Source organism: Pseudophryne corroboree, chromosome 1, assembly GCF_028390025.1.
Source record: "Pseudophryne corroboree isolate aPseCor3 chromosome 1, aPseCor3.hap2, whole genome shotgun sequence".
Classification (NCBI taxonomy): domain Eukaryota; kingdom Metazoa; phylum Chordata; class Amphibia; order Anura; family Myobatrachidae; genus Pseudophryne; species Pseudophryne corroboree.
This window is the reverse complement of record NC_086444.1, coordinates 1,147,581,945-1,147,603,550: the sequence shown is the minus strand read 5'-3', so window position 1 is coordinate 1,147,603,550 and position 21,606 is coordinate 1,147,581,945. Positions and strand designations below refer to the sequence as shown.

General features: G+C 48.1%; 1 protein-coding gene across 14 annotated transcripts in view; it reads left to right on the top strand.

The window, feature by feature from the left end:
* ADD1 (adducin 1) overlaps nt 1-21,606 on the top strand; it is a 245,904-nt gene that overhangs the window by 74,897 nt on the left and 149,401 nt on the right. For all 14 annotated transcript variants that reach the window (XM_063924439.1, XM_063924431.1, XM_063924447.1 and 11 more), the window contains 2 exons: nt 18,981-19,143; nt 21,182-21,333. In XM_063924439.1, the coding sequence (XP_063780509.1) occupies nt 18,981-19,143; nt 21,182-21,333 (315 nt within the window). The remainder of the gene's footprint in view (nt 1-18,980; nt 19,144-21,181; nt 21,334-21,606) is intronic.

Genomic DNA, 21,606 nt, shown 5'->3' with positions numbered 1-21,606 from the left:
TCCACATGCTGGTAACCCGTTGGGAAAGACCAATGGTGGACATGATGGCGTCTCGCCTCAACAAAAAACTGGACAGGTATTGCGCCAGGTCAAGAGATCCGCAGGCAATAGCTGTGGACGCGCTGGTAACGCCTTGGGTGTACCAGTCGGTATATGTGTTTCCTCCTCTGCCTCTCATACCAAAAGTATTGAGAATTATACGGCAAAGAGGCGTAAGAACGATACTAGTGGTTCCGGATTGGCCAAGAAGAACTTGGTACCCGGAACTTCAAGAGATGATCACGGAAGATCCGTGGCCTCTACCTCTGAGAAGGGACTTGCTTCAGCAGGGTCCCTGTCTGTTTCAAGACTTACCGCGGCTGCGTTTGACGGCATGGCGGTTGAACGCCGGATCCTAAAGGAAAAAGGCATGCCGGAAGAAGTCATTCCTACTTTGATTAAAGCACGGAAGGAAGTAACCGCGCAACATTATCACCGCATTTGGCGAAAATATGTTGCGTGGTGCGAGGATCGGAGTGCTCCGACGGAGGAATTTCAACTGGGTCGATTCCTACATTTCCTGCAATCAGGATTGTCTATGGGTCTCAAATTGGGATCTATTAAGGTTCAAATTTCGGCCCTGTCGATTTTCTTCCAGAAAGAATTGGCTTCAGTTCCTGAAGTCCAGACTTTTGTTAAGGGAGTGCTGCATATACAGCCTCCTGTGGTGCCCCCAGTGGCACCGTGGGATCTCAATGTTTTGGACTTTCTCAAATCTCATTGGTTTGAACCACTAAATAATGTGGATTTGAAATATCTCACATGGAAAGTGACCATGCTACTAGCCCTGGCTTCGGCCAGGAGAGTGTCAGAACTGGCAGCTTTATCTTACAAAAGCCCATATCTGATTTTCCATTCGGACAGGGCAGAACTGCGGACTCGTCCGCATTTTCTCCCTAAGGTGGTGTCAGCATTTCATCTGAACCAGCCTATTGTAGTGCCTGCGGCTACAAGTGACTTGGAGGACTCCAAGTTACTGGATGTTGTCAGAGCATTGAAAATATATATTGCAAGGACAGCTGGAGTCAGAAAATCTGACTCGTTGTTTATATTGTATGCACCCAACAAGATGGGTGCTCCTGCGTCTAAGCAGACGATTGCTCGTTGGATCTGTAGCACAATCCAACTTGCACATTCTGTGGCAGGCCTGCCACAGCCTAAATCTGTAAAGGCCCACTCCACAAGGAAGGTGGGCTCATCTTGGGCGGCTGCCCGAGGGGTCTCGGCATTACAACTTTGCCGAGCAGCTACGTGGTCAGGGGAGAACACGTTTGTAAAATTTTACAAATTTGATACTCTGGCTAAGGAGGACCTGGAGTTCTCTCATTCGGTGCTGCAGAGTCATCCGCACACTCCCGCCCGTTTGGGAGCTTTGGTATAATCCCCATGGTCCTTTCAGGAACCCCAGCATCCACTAGGACGATAGAGAAAATAAGAATTTACTTACCGATAATTCTATTTCTCGGAGTCCGTAGTGGATGCTGGGCGCCCATCCCAAGTGCGGATTATCTGCAATAATTGTACATAGTTATTGTTAACTAATTCGGGTTATTGTTGTAGGGAGCCATCTTTTAGAGGCTCTTCTGTTATCATACTGTTAACTGGGGTTATATCACAGGTTGTACGGTGTGATTGGTGTGGCTGGTATGAGTCTTACCCGGGATTCATAAATCCTTCCTTATTGTGTACGCTCGTCCGGGCACAGTACCTAACTGAGGCTTGGAGGAGGGTCATAGGGGGAGGAGCCAGTGCACACCACCTGATCGTAAAGCTTTACTTTTGTGCCCTGTCTCCTGCGGAGCCGCTATTCCCCATGGTCCTTTCAGGAACCCCAGCATCCACTACGGACTCCGAGAAATAGAATTATCGGTAAGTAAATTCTTATTTTCTATGGCTAAAATACATCACATATAGCCCTTGAGGCTATATGGATGTATTTAACCCCTGCCATATATCGCTAACTCCGGGAGAAGAGCCCGCCGTTTTAGGGGGCGGGGCCTATTCTCCTCAGCACACAGCGCCATTTTCCTGCTCAGCTCCGCTGTGAGGAAGGCTCCCAGGACTCTCCCCTGCACTGCACTACAGAAACAGGGTAAAACAGAGAAGGGGGGCATATTTTGGCGATATTTTTATATATTAAGCGCATATAACAGAAACAACACCTTTTAGGGTTGTTTATATACATTTTTATAGCGCTTTGGTGTGTGCTGGCAAACTCTCCCTCTGTCTCCTCAAAGGGCTAGTGGGGTCCTGTCTTCGATAAGAGCATTCCCTGTGTGTCTGCTGTGTGTCGGTACGTGTGTGTCGACATGTATGAGGACGATGTTGGTGTGGAGGCGGAGCAATTGCCGGTAATGGTGATGTCACCCCCTAGGGAGTCGACACCGGAATGGATGGCTTTAATTATGGAATTACGTGATAATGTTAGCACGCTGCAAAAGTCAGTTGACGACATGAGACGGCCGGAAAACCAGTTAGTACCTGTCCAGGCGTCTCAGGCACCGTCAGGGGCTGTAAAACGTCCCTTACCTCAGTCAGTCGACACAGGTACCGACACAGATGAATCTAGTGTCGACGGTGAAGAAAGAAACGTATTTTCTCTATCGTCCTAGTGGATGCTGGGGTTCCTGAAAGGACCATGGGGAATAGCGGCTCCGCAGGAGACAGGGCACAAAAAGTAAAGCTTTAGGATCAGGTGGTGGTGTGCACTGGCTCCTCCCCCTATGACCCTCCTCCAAGCCTCAGTTAGATTTTTGTGCCCGGCCGAGAAGGGTGCAATCTAGGTGGCTTTCCTAAAGAGCTGCTTAGAAAAGTTTAGCTTAGGTTTTTTATTTTACAGTGAGTCCTGCTGGCAACAGGATCACTGCAACGAGGGACTTAGGGGAGAAGAAGTGAACTCACCTGCGTGCAGGATGGATTGGCTTCTTTGGCTACTGGACATTAGCTCCAGAGGGACGATCACAGGTACAGCCTGGATGGTCACCGGAGCCTCGCCGCCGGCCCCCTTGCAGATGCTGAAAAGAGAAGAAGGTCCAGAATCGGCGGCAGAAGACTCCTCAGTCTTCTTAAGGTAGCGCACAGCACTGCAGCTGTGCGCCATTGCTCTCAGCACACTTCACACGGCAGTCACTGAGGGTGCAGGGCGCTGGGAGGGGGGCGCCCTGGGAGGCAATGTAAACCTATTTTTTGGCAAAAAATACCTCACATATAGCCTCCGGGGGCTATATGGAGATATTTAACCCCTGCCAGAATCCGTTGAAGAGCGGGAGACGAGCCCGCCGAAAAAGGGGCGGGGCCTATCTCCTCAGCACACAGCGCCATTTTCCCTCACAGAAAGGCTGGAGGGAAGGCTCCCAGGCTCTCCCCTGCACTACAGAAACAGGGTTAAAACAGAGAGGGGGGGCACTAATTTGGCGTTAGAAATATATAAAAAGATGCTATAAGGGAAAACACTTATATAAGGTTGTCCCTATATAATTATAGCGTTTTTTGGTGTGTGCTGGCAAACTCTCCCTCTGTCTCTCCAAAGGGCTAGTGGGTCCTGTCCTCTATCAGAGCATTCCCTGTGTGTGTGCGCTGTGTCGGTACGTGTGTGTCGACATGTATGAGGACGATGTTGGTGAGGAGGCGGAGCAATTGCCTGTAATGGGGATGTCACTCTCTAGGGAGTCGACACCGGAATGGATGGCTTATTTAGGGAATTACGTGATAATGTCAACACGCTGCAAGGTCGGTTGACGACATGAGACGGCCGACAAACAATTAGTACCGGTCCAGACGTCTCAAAAACACCGTCAGGGGTTTTAAAACGCCCGTTTACCTTAGTCGGTCGACACAGACACGGACACTGAATCCAGTGTCGACGGTGAATAAACAAACGTATTCCTTATTAGGGCCACACGTTAAGGGCAATGAAGGAGGTGTTACATATTTCTGATACTACAAGTACCACAAAAGAGGGTATTATGTGGGATGTGAAAAAACTACCTGTAGTTTTTCCTGAATCAGATAAATTAAATGAAGTGTGTGATGATGCGTGGGTTCCCCCCGATAGAAAATTATTGGCGGTATACCCTTTCCCGCCAGAAGTTAGGGCGCGTTGGGAAACACCCCTTAGGGTGGATAAGGCGCTCACACGCTTATCAAAACAAGTGGCGGTACCGTCTATAGATAGGGCCGTCCTCAAGGAGCCAGCTGACAGGAGGCTGGAAAATATCATATAAAAGTATATACACACATACTGGTGTTATACTGCGACCAGCGATCGCCTCAGCCTGGATGTGCAGAGCTGGGGTGGCTTGGTCGGATTCCCTGACTAAAAATATTGATACCCTTGACAGGGACAGTATTTTATTGACTATAGAGCATTTAAAGGATGCATTTCTATATATGCGAGATGCACAGAGGGATATTTGCACTCTGGCATCAAGAGTAAGTGCGATGTCCATATCTGCCAGAAGATGTTTATGGACACGACAGTGGTCAGGTGATGCAGATTCCAAACGGCACAAAGGTGTATTGCCGTATAAAGGAAGAGGAGTTATTTGGGGTCGGTCCATCGGACCTGGTGGCCACGGCAACTGCTGGAAAATCCACCGTTTTTACCCTAAGTCACATCTCTGCAGAAAAAGACACCGTCTTTTCAGCCTCAGTCCTTTCGTCCCTATAAGAGTCATATTTGCCCAGGGATAGAGGAAAGGGAAGAAGACTGCAGCAGGCAGCCCATTCCCAGGAACAGAAGCCTTCCACCGCTTCTGCCAAGCTCTCAGCATGACGCTGGGACCGTACAGGACCCCTGGATCCTACAAGTAGTATCCCAGGGGTACAGATTGGAATGTCGAAACGTTTCCCCCTCGCAGGCTCCTGAAGTCTGCTTTACCAAGGTATCCCTCCGACAAGGAGGCAGTATGGGAAAAAATTCACAAGCTGTATTCCCAGCAGGTGATAATCAAATTACCCCTCCTACAACAAGGAAAGGGGTATTATTCCACACTATATTGTGGTACTGAAGCCAGAAGGCTAGGTGAGACCTATTCTAAATCTAAAAAAATTTGAACACTTACAAAGGTTCAAATCAAGATGGAGTCACTCAGAGCAGTGATAACGAACAGGAAGAAGGGGACTATATAGTGTCCCGGGACATCAGGGATGCTTACCTCCATGTCCCAAATTTGCCCTTCTCACTAAGGGTACCTCAGGTTCGTGGTATAGAACTGTCACTTTCAGTTTCAGACGCTGCCGTTTGGATTGTCCACGGCACCCCGGGTCTTTACCAAGGTAATGGCCGAAATGATGATTCTTCTTCGAAGAAAAGGCGTCTTAATTACCCCTTACTTGGACGATCTCCTGATAAGGGCAAAGTCCAGGGAACAGTTGGAGGTCGGAGTAGCACTATCTCGGATACTGCTACAACAGCACGGATGGATTCTAAATATTCCAAAATCGCAGCTGATCCTGACGACACGTCTGCTGTGCCTAGGGATGATTCTGGACACAGTCCAGAAAAAGGTGTTTCTCCCGGATGAGAAAGCCAGGGAGTTATCCGAGCTAGTCAAGAACCTCCTAAAACCAGGAAAAGTGTCAGTGCATCATTGCACAAGGGTCCTGGTAAAAATGGTGGCTTCCTACGAAGCAATTCCATTCGGCAGATTTCACGCAAGAACTTTTCAGTGGGATCTGCTGGACAAATGGTCCGGATCGCATCTTCAGATGCATCAGCGGATAACCCTATATCTAAGGACAAGGGTGTCTCTCCTGTGGTGGTTACAGAGTGCTCATCTTCTAGAGGGCCGCAGATTCGGCATTCAGGATTGGATGCTGGGGACCACGGAGGCCAGCCCGAGAGGCTGGGGAGCAGTCACACAAGGAAAAAATTTCCAGGGAGTGTGATCAAGTCTGGAGACTTTTCTCCACATAAATATACTGGAGCTAAGGGTAAATTTATAATGCTCTAAGCTTAGCAAGACCTCTGCTTCAAGGTCAGCCGGTATTGATCCAGTGGGAAAAACATCACGGCAGTCGCCCACGTAAACAGACAGGGCGGCACAAGAAGCAGGAGGGCAATGGCAAAAACTGCAAGGACTTTTCGCTGGGCGGAAAATCATGTGATAGCACTGTCAGCAGTGTTTCATTCCGGGAGTGGAAACTGGGAAGCAGACTTCCTCAGCAGGCACGACCTCCACCCGGGAGAGTGGAAACTTCATCGGGAAGTTTTTCCACATGATGGTGAACCGTTGGGAAATACCAAAGGTGGACATGATGGCGTCCCGTCTGAACAAAAAACGGGACAGGTATTGCGCCAGGTCAAGAGACCCTCAGGCAATAGCTGTGGACGTTCTGGTAACACCGTGGGTGTACCAGTCGGTGTATGTGTTCCCTCCTCTGCTTCTCATACCTAAGGTACTGAGAATTATAAGACGTAGAGGAGTAAGAACTATACTCATGGCTCCGGATTGGCCAAGAAGGACTTGGTACCCGGAACTTCAAGAGATGCTCACAGAGGACTTATGGCCTCTGCCGCTAAGAAGGGACTTGCTTCAGCAAGTACCATGTCTGTTCCAAGACTTACCGCAGCTGCGTTTGACGGCATGGCGGTGGAACGCCGGATCCTAAGGGAAAAAGGCATTCCGGAAGAGGTCATTCCTACCCTGGTCAAAGCCAGGAAGGAGGTGACCGCACAACATTATCACCACATGTGGCGAAAATATGTTGCGTGGTGTGAGGCCAGGAAGGCCCCACGAAGAAATTTCAACTCTGTCGATTCCTGCATTTCCTGCAAACAGGAGTGTCTATGGGCCTCAAATTGGGGCCCATTAAGGTTCAAATTTCGGCCCTGTCGATTTTCTTCCAGAAAGAATTGGCTTCAGTTCCTGAAGTCCAGAAGTTTGTCAAGGGAGTATTGCATATACAACCCCCTTTTGTGCCTCCAGTGGCACTGTGGGATCTCAACGTAGTTCTGGGATTCCTCAAATCACATTGGTTTAAAACCAGTCAAATCTGTGGATTTGAAGCATCTCACATGAAAAGTGACCATGCTCTTGGCCCTGGCCTGGGCCAGGCGAGTGTCAAATTGGTGGGGTTTTTCTCAAAAAAGCCCATATCTGTTTGTCCATTCGGACAGGGCAGAGCTGCGGACTCGTCCCCAGTTCTCTCCCTAAGGTGGTGTCAGTGTTTCACCTGAACCAGCTTATTGTGGGGCCTTGCGCCTACTAGGGACTTGGAGGACTCCAAGTTGCTGGATGTTGTCAGGGCCCTGAAAGTATAGGTTCCAGGACGGCTGGAGTCAGGAAAACTGACTTGCTGTTATCCTGTATGCACCCAACAAACTGGGTGCTCTTGCTTCTAAGCAGACTATTGCTAGTTGGATGTGTAATACAATTCAGCTTGCACATTCTGTGGCAGGCCTGCCACAGCCAAAATATGTAAATGCCCATTCCACAAGGAAGGTGGGCTCATCTTGGACGGCTGCCCGAGGGGTCTCGGCTTTACAACTTTGCCGAGCGGCTATTTAGTCAGGGGCAAACACGTTTGTAAAATCCTACAAATTTGATACCCTGGCTAAGGAGGACCTGGAGTTCTCTCATTCGGTGCTGCAGAGTCATCCGCACTCTCCCGCCCGTTTGGGAGCTTTGGTATAATCCCCATGGTCCTTTCAGGAACCCCAGCATCCACTAGGATGATAGAGAAAATAAGAATTTACTTACCGATAATTCTATTTCTCGGAGTCCGTAGTGGATGCTGGGCGCCCATCCCAAGTGCGGATTATCTGCATTACTTGTACATAGTTACAAAAATCGGGTTATTATTGTTGTGAGCCATCTTTTCAGAGGCTCCGCTGTTATCATACTGTTAACTGGGTTCAGATCACAGGTTGTACAGTGTGATTGGTGTGGCTGGTATGAGTCTTACCCGGGATTCAAAATCCTTCCTTATTGTGTACGCTCGTCCGGGCACAGTATCCTAACTGAGGCTTGGAGGAGGGTCATAGGGGGAGGAGCCAGTGCACACCACCTGATCCTAAAGCTTTACTTTTTGTGCCCTGTCTCCTGCGGAGCCGCTATTCCCCATGGTCCTTTCAGGAACCCCAGCATCCACTACGGACTCCGAGAAATAGAATTATCGGTAAGTAAATTCTTATTTTCCAATAGGGCCACACGTTATATGATCACGGCAATGAAGGAGGCTTTGCATATCTCTGATACTGCAGGTACCTCAAAGGGGGGTATTATGTGGGGTGTGAAAAAACTACCTGTAGCTTTTCCAGAATCGGAGGAATTGAATGACGTGTGTGATGAAGCGTGGGTTAACCCCGATAGAAAACTGCTAATTTCAAAGAAGTTATTGGCATTATACCCTTTCCCACCAGAGGTTAGGGCGCGCTGGGAAACACCCCCTAGGGTGGATAAGGCGCTCACACGCTTATCAAAACAAGTGGCGTTACCGTCTCCTGATACGGCCGCCCTCAAGGATCCAGCTGATAGGAGGCTGGAAACTACCCTGAAGAGTATATACACACATACTGGTGTTATACTGCGACCAGCAATAGCCTCAGCCTGGATGTGCAGTGCTGGGGTGGTGTGGTCGGATTCCCTGACTGAAAATATTGATACCCTGGATAGGGACAGTATTTTATTGACTATAGAGCAATTAAAGGATGCTTTTCTTTATATGCGAGATGCTCAGAGGGATATTTGCACTCTGGCATCGAGAGTAAGTGCGATGTCCATATCTGCCAGAAGAAGTTTATGGACGCGACAGTGGTCAGGTGATGCGGATTCCAAACGGCATATGGAAGTATTGCCGTATAAAGGAGAGGAATTATTTGGGGTCGGTCTATCGGATCTGGTGGCCACGGCAACAGCCGGAAAAATAAGAATTTACTTACCGATAATTCTATTTCTCGGAGTCCGTAGTGGATGCTGGGGTTCCTGAAAGGACCATGGGGAATAGCGGCTCCGCAGGAGACAGGGCACAAAAAAGTAAAGCTTTTACCAGATCAGGTGGTGTGCACTGGCTCCTCCCCCTATGACCCTCCTCCAGACTCCAGTTAGGTACTGTGCCCGGACGAGCGTACACAATAAGGGAGGCAATTTGAATCCCGGGTAAGACTCATACCAGCCACACCAATCACACCGTACAACTTGTGATCTAAACCCAGTTAACAGTATGATAACAGAAAGAGCCTCTTAAAGATGGCTCCTTAACAATATAACCCGAATTTGTTAACAATAACTATGTACAGTATTGCAGATAATCCGCACTTGGGATGGGCGCCCAGCATCCACTACGGACTCCGAGAAATAGAATTATCGGTAAGTAAATTCTTATTTTCTCTATCGTCCTAAGTGGATGCTGGGGTTCCTGAAAGGACCATGGGGATTATACCAAAGCTCCCAAACGGGCGGGAGAGTGCGGATGACTCTGCAGCACCGAATGAGAGAATTCCAAGTCCTCTTTTGCCAGGGTATCAAATTTGTAGAATTTTACAAACGTGTTTTCCCCCGACCACGTAGCTGCTCGGCAGAATTGTAATGCCGAGACCCCTCGGGCAGCCGCCCAAGATGAGCCCACCTTCCTTGTGGAATGGGCCTTAACAGATTTAGGCTGTGGCAGGCCTGCCACAGAATGAGCAAGTTGAATTGTGTTACAAATCCAACGAGCAATCGTCTGCTTAGAAGCAGGGGCACCCAACTTGTTGGGTGCATATAGTATCAACAGCGAGTCAGATTTTCTGACTTCAGCCGTCCTTGAAATGTATATTTTTAAGGCTCTGACAACGTCCAACAACTTGGAGTCCTCCAAGTCGCCAGTGGCCGCAGGCACCACAATAGGTTGGTTCAGGTGAAACGCTGATACCACCTTAGGGAGAAAATGCGGACGAGTCCTCAGTTCTGCCCTATCCGAATGGAAGATTAGAAAAGGGCTTTTATAAGATAAAGCCGCCAATTCAGATACTCTCCTGGCGGAAGCCAGGGCCAGTAACATAGTCACTTTCCATGTGAGATATTTAAAATCCACCTTTTTCAATGGTTCAAACCAATGGGATTTGAGGAAATCTAAAACTACATTTAGATCCCACGGTGCCACCGGAGGCACCACAGGAGGCTGTATATGCAGTACTCCTTTAACAAAAGTCTGTACCTCAGGAACTGAGGCCAATTCTTTTTGGAAGAATATTGACAGGGCCGAAATTTGAACCTTAATAGATCTCAATTTGAGACCCATAGACAATCCTGATTGTAGGAAATGTAGGGAACGACCCAGTTGAAATTCCTCCGTCGGAACACTCCGATCCTCGCACCACGCGACATATTTTCGCCAAATGCGGTGATAATGTTTCGCGGTGACTTCCTTCCTTGCCTTAATCAAGGTAGGAATGACTTCTTCTGGAATGCCTTTCCCTTTTAGGATCTGGCGTTCAACCGCCATGCCGTCAAACGCAGCCGCGGTAAGTCTTGAAAGAGACAGGGACCCTGTTGTAGCAGGTCCCTTCTCAGAAGTAGAGGGCACGGGTCGTCCGTGACCAACTCTTGAAGTTCCGGGTACCAAGTCCTTCTTGGCCAATCCGGAGCCACTAGTATTGTTCTTACTCCTCCTCACCGTATAATCTTCAATACCTTTGGTATGAGAGGCAGAGGAGGAAACACATATACTGATTTGTACACCCAAGGTGTTACCAGTGCGTCCACAGCTATTGCCTGTGGATCTCTTGACCTGGCGCAATACTTGTCCAGTTTCTTGTTGAGGCGAGACGCCATCATGTCTACCATTGGTCTTTCCCAACAGTTTATTAGCATGTGGAAGACTTCTGGATGAAGACCCCCCTCTCCCGGGTGAATATCGTGTCTGCTGAGGAAGTCTGCTTCCCAGTTGTCCACGCCCGGGAAGAACACTGCTGACAGTGCTATTACGTGATTCTCCGCCCAGCGAAGAATCTTGGCAGCTTCTGCCATTGCACTCCTGCTTCTTGTGCCGCCCTGTCTGTTTACATGGGCGACCGCCGTGATGTTGTCCGACTGAATCAACACCGGTTTTCCTTGCAGGAGTGGTTCCGCCTGGCTTAGAGCATTTTAGATTGCTCTTAGTACCAGAATGTTTATGTGAAGAGACTTTTCCAGGTTCGTCCATACCCCCTGGAAGTTTCTTCCTTGTGTGACTGCTCCCCAACCTCTCAGGCTGGCGTCCGTGGTCACCAGGATCAAATCCTGTATGCCGAATCTGCGGCCCTCCAATAGATGAGCCTTTTGCAACCACCACAGAAGATATACCCTTGTCCTTGGCGACAGGGTTATTCGCAGGTGCATCTGAGGATGCGACCCTGACCATTTGTCCAACAGATCCCTTTGGAAAATTCTTGCATGGAATCTGCCGAATGGAATTGCTTCGTAAAAAGCCACCATTTTTCCCAGGACTCTTGTGCATTGATGTACAGACACCTTTCCTGGTTTTAGGAGGTTCCTGACAGGTCGGATAACTCCTTGGCTTTTTCCTCGGGAAGAAAAACCTTTTTCTGAACCGTGTCCAGAATCATCCCTAGGAACAGCAGACGTATCGTCGGAAAACAGCTGCGATTCTTGGAATATTTAGAATCCAGTCGTGCCGTCGAAGAACTACTTTAGATAGTGCTCTTCCGACCTCCAACTGTTCTCTGGAACTTGCCCTTTTTAGGTCGTGCAAGTAAGGGATAATTTAGATGCCTTTTTTCTTTGAAGAAACATCTTTTCGGCCATTACCTTGGTAAAAAGGCCCGGGGTGCCGTGGATAATTCAAACGGCATCGTCTGAAACTGATATTGACAGTTCTGTACCACGAACCAGAGGTACCCTTGATGAGAAGGACAAAATTTGGACATGGAGGTAATCCTTGATGTCCAGGGACACCATATAGTCCCCTTTTTTCCGGTTCGCTATCACTGCTCTGAGTGACTTTATCTCGATTTGAACCTTTTATGTAAGTGTTCAAAACATTTTAGATTTAGACTATGTGTCACCAAGCCGTCTGGCTTCAGTACCACAATATAGTGTGGAAAAATAATACCCTTTTCCTTGTCGTAGGAGGGGTACTTTGATTATCACCTGCTGGATATACAGCTTGTGAATTGTTTCCAATGCTGCCTCCCTGTCGGAGGGAGCCGTTGGTAAAGCAGACTTCAGGAACCTGCGAGGAGAAGATGTCTCGACTCTCCAATCTTTACCCCTGGGATAATACTCGTACGATCTAGGGGTCAACTTGCGAGTGATCCCACTGCGCCCTGAGACTCTTGAGACTACCCCCCCACCTTGAGTCCGCTTGCACGGCCCCAGCGTCATGCTGAGGACTTGGCAGACGCGGTGGAGGGCTTCTTTTCCTGGGAAAGGGCTGCCTGCTGCAGTCTACTTCCCTTACCTCTATGTCTGGGCAGATATGACTGGCCTTTTGCCTGCATGCCCTCATGGGAAAGGAAAGATTGAGGCTGAAAAGACGGTGTCTTTTTTAGCTGAGATGTAACTTGGGGTAAAAAAGGTTGGATTTCCCAGCTGTTGCTGTGGTCCCCAGGTCCGATGGACCGACCCCCAAATAACTCCTTCCCTTTATACAGCAATACTTCCATCTGCCGTATGGGATCTGTATCACCTGACCACTGTCGTGTCCCTGACATCTTCTGGGAGATATGGACAACGCACTTATCTTGATGCCAGAGAGCAAATATCCCTCTGTGCATCTCACATACATATATATAGAATGCATCCTATTAAATGCTCTACATGAATAAAATATTTTCAGTCAGGGAATCCGACCAAGCCAACCCAGCACTGCATCTCCAGGCTGATGGCGATCGCTGGTCGCAGTATAACCACCGTATGTGTGTATATACTTTTTAGGATATTTTTCCAGCTTCCTATCAGCTGGCTCCTTGAGGGCGGCCGTATCTGGAGACGGTAACGCCACTTGATAAGCGTGTGAGCGCCTTATCACCCTAAGGGGTGTTTCCCAACGTACCCTAATTTCTGGCGGGAAAGGGTATAACGCCAATATTTGCTATCGGGGTAACCCTACGCATCATCACACACTTCATTTTATTTTATCTGATTCAGGAAAAACTACAGGTAGTTTTTTCACTCCCACATAATACCCTTTCTTGTGGTACTTGTAGTATCAGAAACACGTAACACCTCCTTCATTGCCCTTAACGTGTGGCCCTAATGAGAAATACGTTTGTTTATTCACCGTCGACACTGTATTCAGTGTCCGTGTCTGTGTCTGTGTCGACCGACTGAGGTAAATGGGCGTTTTTTTAAAAACCCCTGACGGTGTTTCTGAGACGCCTGGACCGGTCCTAATAGATTGTCGGCCGTCTCATGTCGTCAACCGACCTTGCAGCGTGTTGACATTCTCACGTAATTCTCTAAATAAGCCATCCATTCCGGTGTCGACTCCCTAGAGAGTGACATCACCATTACAGGCAATTTCTCCGCCTCCTCACCAACATCGTCCTCATACATGTCGACACACACGTACCGACACACAGCACACACACCGGGAATGCTCTGACAGAGGACAGGACCCACTAGCCCTTTGGGGAGACAGAGGGAGAGTCTGCCAGCACACACCAAAAACGCTATAATTATATAGGGACAACCTTATATAAGTGTTTCTCCCTTATAGCATCTTTTATATATATACAATATCGCCAAAATCAGTGCCCCCCCTCTCTGTTTTAACCCTGTTTCTGTAGTGCAGTGCAGGGGAGAGCCTGGGAGCCTTCTCTCCAGCTTTTCTGTGAGAGAAAATGGCGCTGTGTGCTGAGGAGATAGGCCCCGCCCCTTTTTCGGCGGGCTCGTCTCCCGCTATTTTTGAAGTTAGGCAGGGGTTAAATATCTCCATATAGCCTCTGTGGGCTATATGTGAGGTATTTTTCTAATAAGGTTTTTATTTGCCTCTCAGAGCGCCCCCCCCAGCGCTCTGCACCCTCAGTGACTGTTGTGTGAAGTGTGCTGAGAGGAAAATGGCGCACAGCTGCAGTGCTGTGCGCTACCTTTATGAAGACTCAGGAGTCTTCAGCCGCCGATTTTGGACCTCTTCTCTCTTCAGCGTCTGCAAGGGGGCCGGCGGCGCGGCTCCGGTGACCATCCAGGCTGTACCTGTGATCGTCCCTCTGGAGCTAGTGTCCAGTAGCCAAGCAGCAAATCCACTCTGCACGCAGGTGAGTTCACTACTTCTCCCCTAAGTCCCTCGTTGCAGTGATCCTGTTGCCAGCAGGACTCACTGTAAAGTAAAAAACCTAAGCTAAACTTTCTCTAAGCAGCTCTTTAGGAGAGCCACCTAGATTGCACCCTTCTCGTTCGGGCACAAAATCTAACTGGAGTCTGGAGGAGGGTCATAGGGGGAGGAGCCAGTGCACACCACCTGATCTGGTAAAAGCTTTACTTTTTTGTGCCCTGTCTCCTGCGGAGCCGCTATTCCCCATGGTCCTTTCAGGAACCCCAGCATCCACTTAGGACGATAGAGAAATCCACTTTTTTACCTCAGGTCACCTCCCAACAGAAAAAGACACCGTCTTTTCAGCCGCAGTCCTTTCGTTCCTATAAGAACAAGCGGGCAAAAGGACAGTCATATTTGCCCAGAGGCAAAGGAAGGGGTAAGAGGGTGCAGCAAGCAACTACTTCCCACGAACAGAAGCCCTCCCCGGCTTCTACAAAGCCCTCAGCATGACGCTGGGGCTGTGCAAGCGGACTCAGGGGCGGTGGGGGGTCGACTAAAGATTTTCAGCACACAGTGGGCGCGCTCACAGGTGGACCCTTGGATCCTGCAGGTAGTATCTCAGGGTTACAAGTTGGAATTCGAAAAGTCTCCCCCTCGCCGGTTCCTAAAGTCTGCTTTACCAACGTCTCCCTCAGAAAGGGCGACGGTATTGGAAGCCATTCACAAGCTGTATTCTCAGCGGGTGATAGTCAAGGTACCCCTCCTACAACAGGGAAAGGGGTATTATTCCACACTATTTGTGGTACCGAAGCCGGACGGTTCGGTAAGACCTATTCTAAATCTGAAATCCTTGAACCTGTACATACAGAAATTCAAGTTCAAGATGGAGTCACTCAGAGCAGTGATAGCGAATCTGGAAGAAGGGGACTTCATGGTGTCCCTGGACATAAAAGATGCTTATCTGCATGTCCCAATTTACCCTTTACACCAAGGGTATCTCAGGTTCGTGATACAAAACTGTCATTATCAGTTTCAAACGCTGCCGTTTGGTTTGTCCACGGCACCTCGGGTCTTTACCAAGGTAATGGCCGAAATGATGGTTCTTCTACGAAGAAAAGGCGTATTAATTATCCCTTACTTGGACGATCTCCTGATAAGGGCAAGGTCCAGAGAACAGCTGGAAGTCGGAGTAGCACTAACCCAAGTAGTGCTTCAACAACACGGGTGGATTCTGAATCTTCCAAAATCTCAATTGACCCCGACGACACGTCTGCTGTTCCTGGGAATGATTCTGGACACTGTTCAGAAAAAGGTGTTTCTCCCGGAGGAGAAAGCAAGGGAGTTATCCGAACTTGTCAGGAACCTCCTAAAACCAGGAAATGTGTCAGTACATCAATGCACAAGAGTCCTGGGAAAGATGGTGGCTTCTTACGAAGCAATTCCATTCGGCAGATTCCACGCACGAATATTTCAGTGGGATCTGCTGGACAAATGGTCCGGATCGCATCTGCACATGCATCAGCGGATAACACTGTCACCAAGAACAAGGGTGTCTCTTCTGTGGTGGTTGCAGAGTGCCCATCTGTTAGAGGGCCGCAGATTCGGCATACAGGACTGGGTCCTGGTGACTACGGATGCCAGCCTACGAGGCTGGGGAGCAGTCACACAGGGAAGAAACTTCCAGGGCGTGTGGTCAAACCTGGAGACGTCTCTTCACATAAATATACTGGAGCTAAGAGCGATTTACAATGCTCTAAGCCTGGCAAAACCGCTGCTTCAGGGTCAGCCGGTGTTGATCCAGTCGGACAACATCACGACAGTCGCCCACGTAAACAGACAGGGCGGCACGAGAAGCAGAAGAGCAATGACAGACAAGGATTCTTCGCTGGGCGGAAAATCATATCATAGCACTGTCAGCAGTGTTCATTCCGGGAGTGGACAACTGGGAAGCAGACTTCCTCAGCAGACACGACCTCCACCCGGGAGAGTGGGGACTTCATCCAGAAGTCTTCCACATGATTGTGAACCGTTGGGAAAAACCAAAGGTGGACATGATGGCGTCCCGCCTCAACAAGAAACTGGACAGATATTGCGCCAGGTCAAGAGACCCTCAGGCAATAGCTGTGGACGCTCTGGTAACACCGTGGGTGTACCAGTCCGTGTATGTGTTTCCTCCTCTGCCTCTCATACCAAAGGTACTGAGAATTATACGGCTACGGGGAGTAAGAACAATACTCGTGGCTCCGGATTGGCCGAGAAGGACTTGGTACCCGGAACTTCAAGAGATGCTCACGGAAGAGCCGTGGCCTCTACCGTTAAGAAGGTATCTGCTTCAGCAGGGACCTTGTATGTTCCTAGACTTACCGCGACTGCGTTTGACGGCATGGCGGTTGAACGCCGGATTCTAAAAGAAAAGGGCATTCCAGAGGAAGTTATTCCTACCTTGATTAAAGCCAGGAAGGAAGTGACCGCACAACATTATCACCGCATTGGAGAAAATATGTTGCGTGGTGTGAGGCCAAGAAGGCCCCAACGGAGGAATTTCAATTGGGTCGATTCCTACATTTCCTGCAGGCAGGATTGTCTATGGGCCTCAAATTGGGGTCTATTAAGGTTCAAATTTCGGCCTTATCGATTTTCTTCCAGAAAGAATTGGCTTCAGTGCCTGAAGTACAAACCTTTGTCAAAGGTGTACTACATATACAGCCCCCGATTGTGCCTCCAGTGGCACCGTGGGATCTCAACGTAGTTTTGGATTTTCTCAAATCCCATTGGTTTGAGCCGCTCAAATCGGTAGATTTGAAGTATCTTACATGGAAAGTAACCATGCTACTGGCCCTGGCTTCAGCCAGGAGAGTATCAGAGTTGGCGGCTTTATCATACAAAAGCCCATATCTGATTTTTCCATTCGGACAGGGCAGAACTGCGGACGCGTCCTCAGTTTCTGCCTAAGGTGGTTTCGGCTTTTCACTTGAACCAGCCTATTGTGGTGCCTGCGGCTACTAGCGACTTGGAGGACTCCAAGTTGCTGGACGTTGTCAGAGCATTGAAAATATATATTTCAAGGACGGCTGGAGTCAGAAAATCTGACTCGCTGTTTATCCTGTATGCACCCAACAAGATGGGTGCTCCTGCGTCTAAGCAGACGATTGCTCGTTGGATCTGTAGCACAATCCAACTTGCACATTCTGTGGCAGGCCTGCCACAGCCTAAATCTGTAAATGCCCACTCCACAAGGAAGGTGGGCTCATCTTGGGCGGCTGCCCGAGGGGTCTCGGCATTACAACTTTGCCGAGCAGCTACGTGGTCAGGGGAGAACACGTTTGTAAAATTTTACAAATTTGATACTCTGGCTAAGGAGGACCTGGAGTTCTCTCATTCGGTGCTGCAGAGTCATCCGCACTCTCCCGCCCGTTTGGGAGCTTTGGTATAATCCCCATGGTCCTGACGGAGTCCCCAGCATCCACTAGGACGTTAGAGAAAATAAGAATTTACTTACCGATAATTCTATTTCTCATAGTCCGTAGTGGATGCTGGGCGCCCATCCCAAGTGCGGATTGTCTGCAATACTTGTACATAGTTATTGTTACAAAAATCGGGTTATTATTGTTGTGAGCCATCTTTTCAGAGGCTTCTTCGTTGTTATCATACTGTTAACTGGGTTCAAATCACAAGTTGTACGGTGTGATTGGTGTGGCTGGTATGAGTCTTACCCGGGATTCAAGATCCTTCCTTATTGTGTACGCTCGTCCGGGCACAGTACCTAACTGAGGCTTGGAGGAGGGTCATAGGGGGAGGAGCCAGTACACACCATGTGATCCTAAAAGCTTACTTTTTGTGCCCTGTCTCCTGCGGAGCCACTATTCCCCATGGTCCTGACGGAGTCCCCAGCATCCACTACGGACTATGAGAAATAGAATTATCGGTAAGTAAATTCTTATTTTTTGCACATTTCCGATCGCTGCCTCAGGTGGCATCAAGAAGAAAGGTCTGTCCTGCAGCTAATGTTCACCCAAACGGAGCAATTGAATTGCTCGGTTTTGCACCCCCTAATGGTGGCCGTGGGGAGAAAGCAAATGAATTGCCCCCGTTATTTTTAGTAGTTTTGCACGTTTTAACAGGACCTCCTTCCTATAAAGGCTACTAAACTATATGGAATTCTTCTTTGATGAAGCTGCTATGGACTTTTTAGTGCTCATAGGGGAGGTGGATTATGCCAGAGGAGCAGCGTGGCAGGTCACTGCAGGATGGTCAATGATGCAAAATGGTGATGTCCATGGTGGTGTTAAATGATGGTGTTATGGTTTTAGTGAGGATGAGGAGGTTAATGGTGATTGGGATGGGGAGCTATTTATGATGCGGGGGGGATGCTGATGGAATTATGAGGAGGTGAGGATAATAGGAGCGTGTGCAGTGGTGATGCTGTGGGGGGGATGGTGAATGGAAAACTAACTTCAGTGGGGTATAGAGTAGTAAGATGAGGAGGATTGAGAAAGGGTGTTATGTGGGTCAGAGCCTGTAAGAAGAACTCTAGGTAATGTCACTCTCTAAAGGTGATGTGTAATTTACAGCGGACGCAGCCCTTGTATGGACTGAATTAATATTCCAGAAAGTACAGGCTATTTATTAAGGCACTGGCTGGTTCAGCTCAGAAACTGCCAGCAACCACTGCCTATAAGGGGCACCCAGTATTTTGTAAATAACCTCTTGTCTGTACTTTTTTTCTAATTGCTTAATGTTGTGATTTGTTAAACTAATAGGCCTTTTGTGATGAATTGGAAACCATGATACAAGATCAACTTAAGAAAGGAAAAAACCCCACTGGATTATTGGCGCTACAGCAAATAGCAGATTTCATGACCACAAGTGCACCGAGTGTTTACCCCTCAGCCCCACAAGGTGGAATGGCAGCACTGAACCTAAGTAAGTGGTTACTGACATTAATATGTGGTTATAAGGGCAAACCTCAAATTAAGTAATTGAAGCGGCAAGTGATCAAAAGATGGCCTCACCTTTTATCATGAAAAGACCAGTCTCTTTTTCTACTTCGTTAACCAGTATGTAGGAGCAGGCATATACCCTTTTTTCAATATTAAACGCTCTATGTATATACATATTTTGCAGCATACGTATGAATAATGCAACCCCTTTTCCACTAGCCTAAAAAACACGGGTAAATGCACGGGGGCGCGCATTTACCCGTGTTTTTGGCAAGTGGAAAAGGGTCAACCCGGATCAAGTGACCCGTGAATCCTACCCGGCTATTTACCTGGGTAGGACACGGGAATGATCCGGGTAGGGTGTAGTGTAAACGGGAGCCGTGTCGATGCGACACGGCTCCCGTTTACACTGTATGGATGGGCGGCGCTGGGAGATCATGTGATCTCCCTGCGCCGCCCGTGCCGTGTAGCTAGAAGCGTCACCAACCCGGCATATGCCGGGTTGTGACTGCTAATGGAAAAGGGACCGAGCACGGGTCGCAGCAGGGGGCAGCTCCCGTGTCAGGCTCCCGGCTGCGACCCGTGCTCGTAGGTGTAAAAGGGGTATTATGGAAATTGCCAAATGAAAAGCCTCTCTAAATATTTATTGTACCCTTGCTGCAGCATTCTCCATGTCCTATGAAGAGATATGTGTGGCTTGCTCTTAAAACTCCGTATTGTTTTTGGGCGTTTGCGATATTCACATCCATCTGCACAAACAATTGAATAGCTCCTGTCACTGTAGACAGGAGCTGCGGGTGCCCCAAAACAATTAAATGTAGAAACAGAGAGAAGTCTGTCTCTTTACTATCCTTTAGGTAATCTCAAACTGTGCTTTGTAAGAATATTCATATATTTATCCCAAGCAAGATTAAATTGCTCTACTGTCTTAGCTTCTACCACCTCTGATTGGAGGCTATTCCACGTATCCACTACCCTTTCTGTGAAGTAATTTTTCCATAAATTTCCCCTGAACCTACCTCTCTCTCCCTTTTCATCGCTTGTCCTCGAGTTCTAATACTTCTCTTCCTTTGAAGAATGTTTCCCTCCTGGACTTTGTTAAAACCCTTGATATATGTGAAAGTTTCTATCATGTCCCCACTTTCCCTTCTCTGCTCCAAACTATACATGTTAAGACCTTGTGGTCTTGAATTGAATTCCCCCCTTTGATGGAATGACTATATGCAGGACAGACTGTAAATGGAGCAGTGACCAGTTTGTCACTGGTGTATCTGTCTTTGCTGCAAGCGGATGGTGCAGTTGTGAACAGCATGTTAATGAGATCGGGCACCGAGTCAGATGCTGATACATCCTGATGGGAGATAGTCACTGTACATCAATTAGCGGACCCTATACATGGGTACATAACCTAGACATGGGTGTATCCGCACACTCAGAGGATGTATGTCACTTCCTGGAATCTAAGGCTATGTCAGCCAATAGAAACCTAAACAGACCTACAGTGGCCTGCACCACAGTCTTGCGTAATGCTTCAGCCATAGGAGAAAACATGGGGGCTACGTATGGATGGCACTTGTAACACACAACATTATTTATTACTACTGTATCTTGCAGGACACATAACCGGTAACCTGTTAAGTATTTAGAATTGAGACTTTACAAATATATTCATATACACCCTGCTGGGAACATTGCCGTTTGTTGCATTCTCAGTTCAGGTTCCCGAGTGTGATATTGTCGTATATAACACAAGGTCACTTCATGCAATCTACCATTGTAGGTAATTCAAGGCCGGCAGTGTAAATTATGCAGTTCTGTCCATTCAGTAAAAGCAATTTTACAAGTTAAGGTTACAGAATGCAAAACATCGATGTTGTCTGTGTAAGGAAACTGTTTACTATTTGCTCAGTCTGCCTTCTCTTTTATGTCTTACTTGTATTTGCAGCTCAGGTCTTGGCTATTGTATGTGTGTAATTGTCCGTCCGTCCCTGTTCCTAAATTCCCATGCTATTTAATTTCAGGCTTGGGAATGGTAACTCCTGTGAATGATCTTAGAGGATCCGACTCTATTGCTTATGAAAAGGGAGAGAAATTGCTCCGATGTAAACTAGCAGCATTTTATCGATTAGCAGATCTGTTCGGTTGGTCGCAGTTAATCTACAATCACATTACAGTGAGTATCATTGCAGCGATAGATAATAGATCTGACATCCATTCATGCTTTATACTTCAGACTTCTACTGTACCCCGGATGCTAGAAATTACTCTTATTCACAAGAACATGATGCTATCCCTTTGCACACCTAGACGCTACATGCAGGGCTCTAAAGATATGTGAGCATATAATAGTAACAGAGGATCCAGAAATAGCCATTTTACGGCCTGGCCCTCTGCCAGCGTTGCTGTAGAGACTCCTATAGCAGTGTCTCATCACACAGCATGTGAG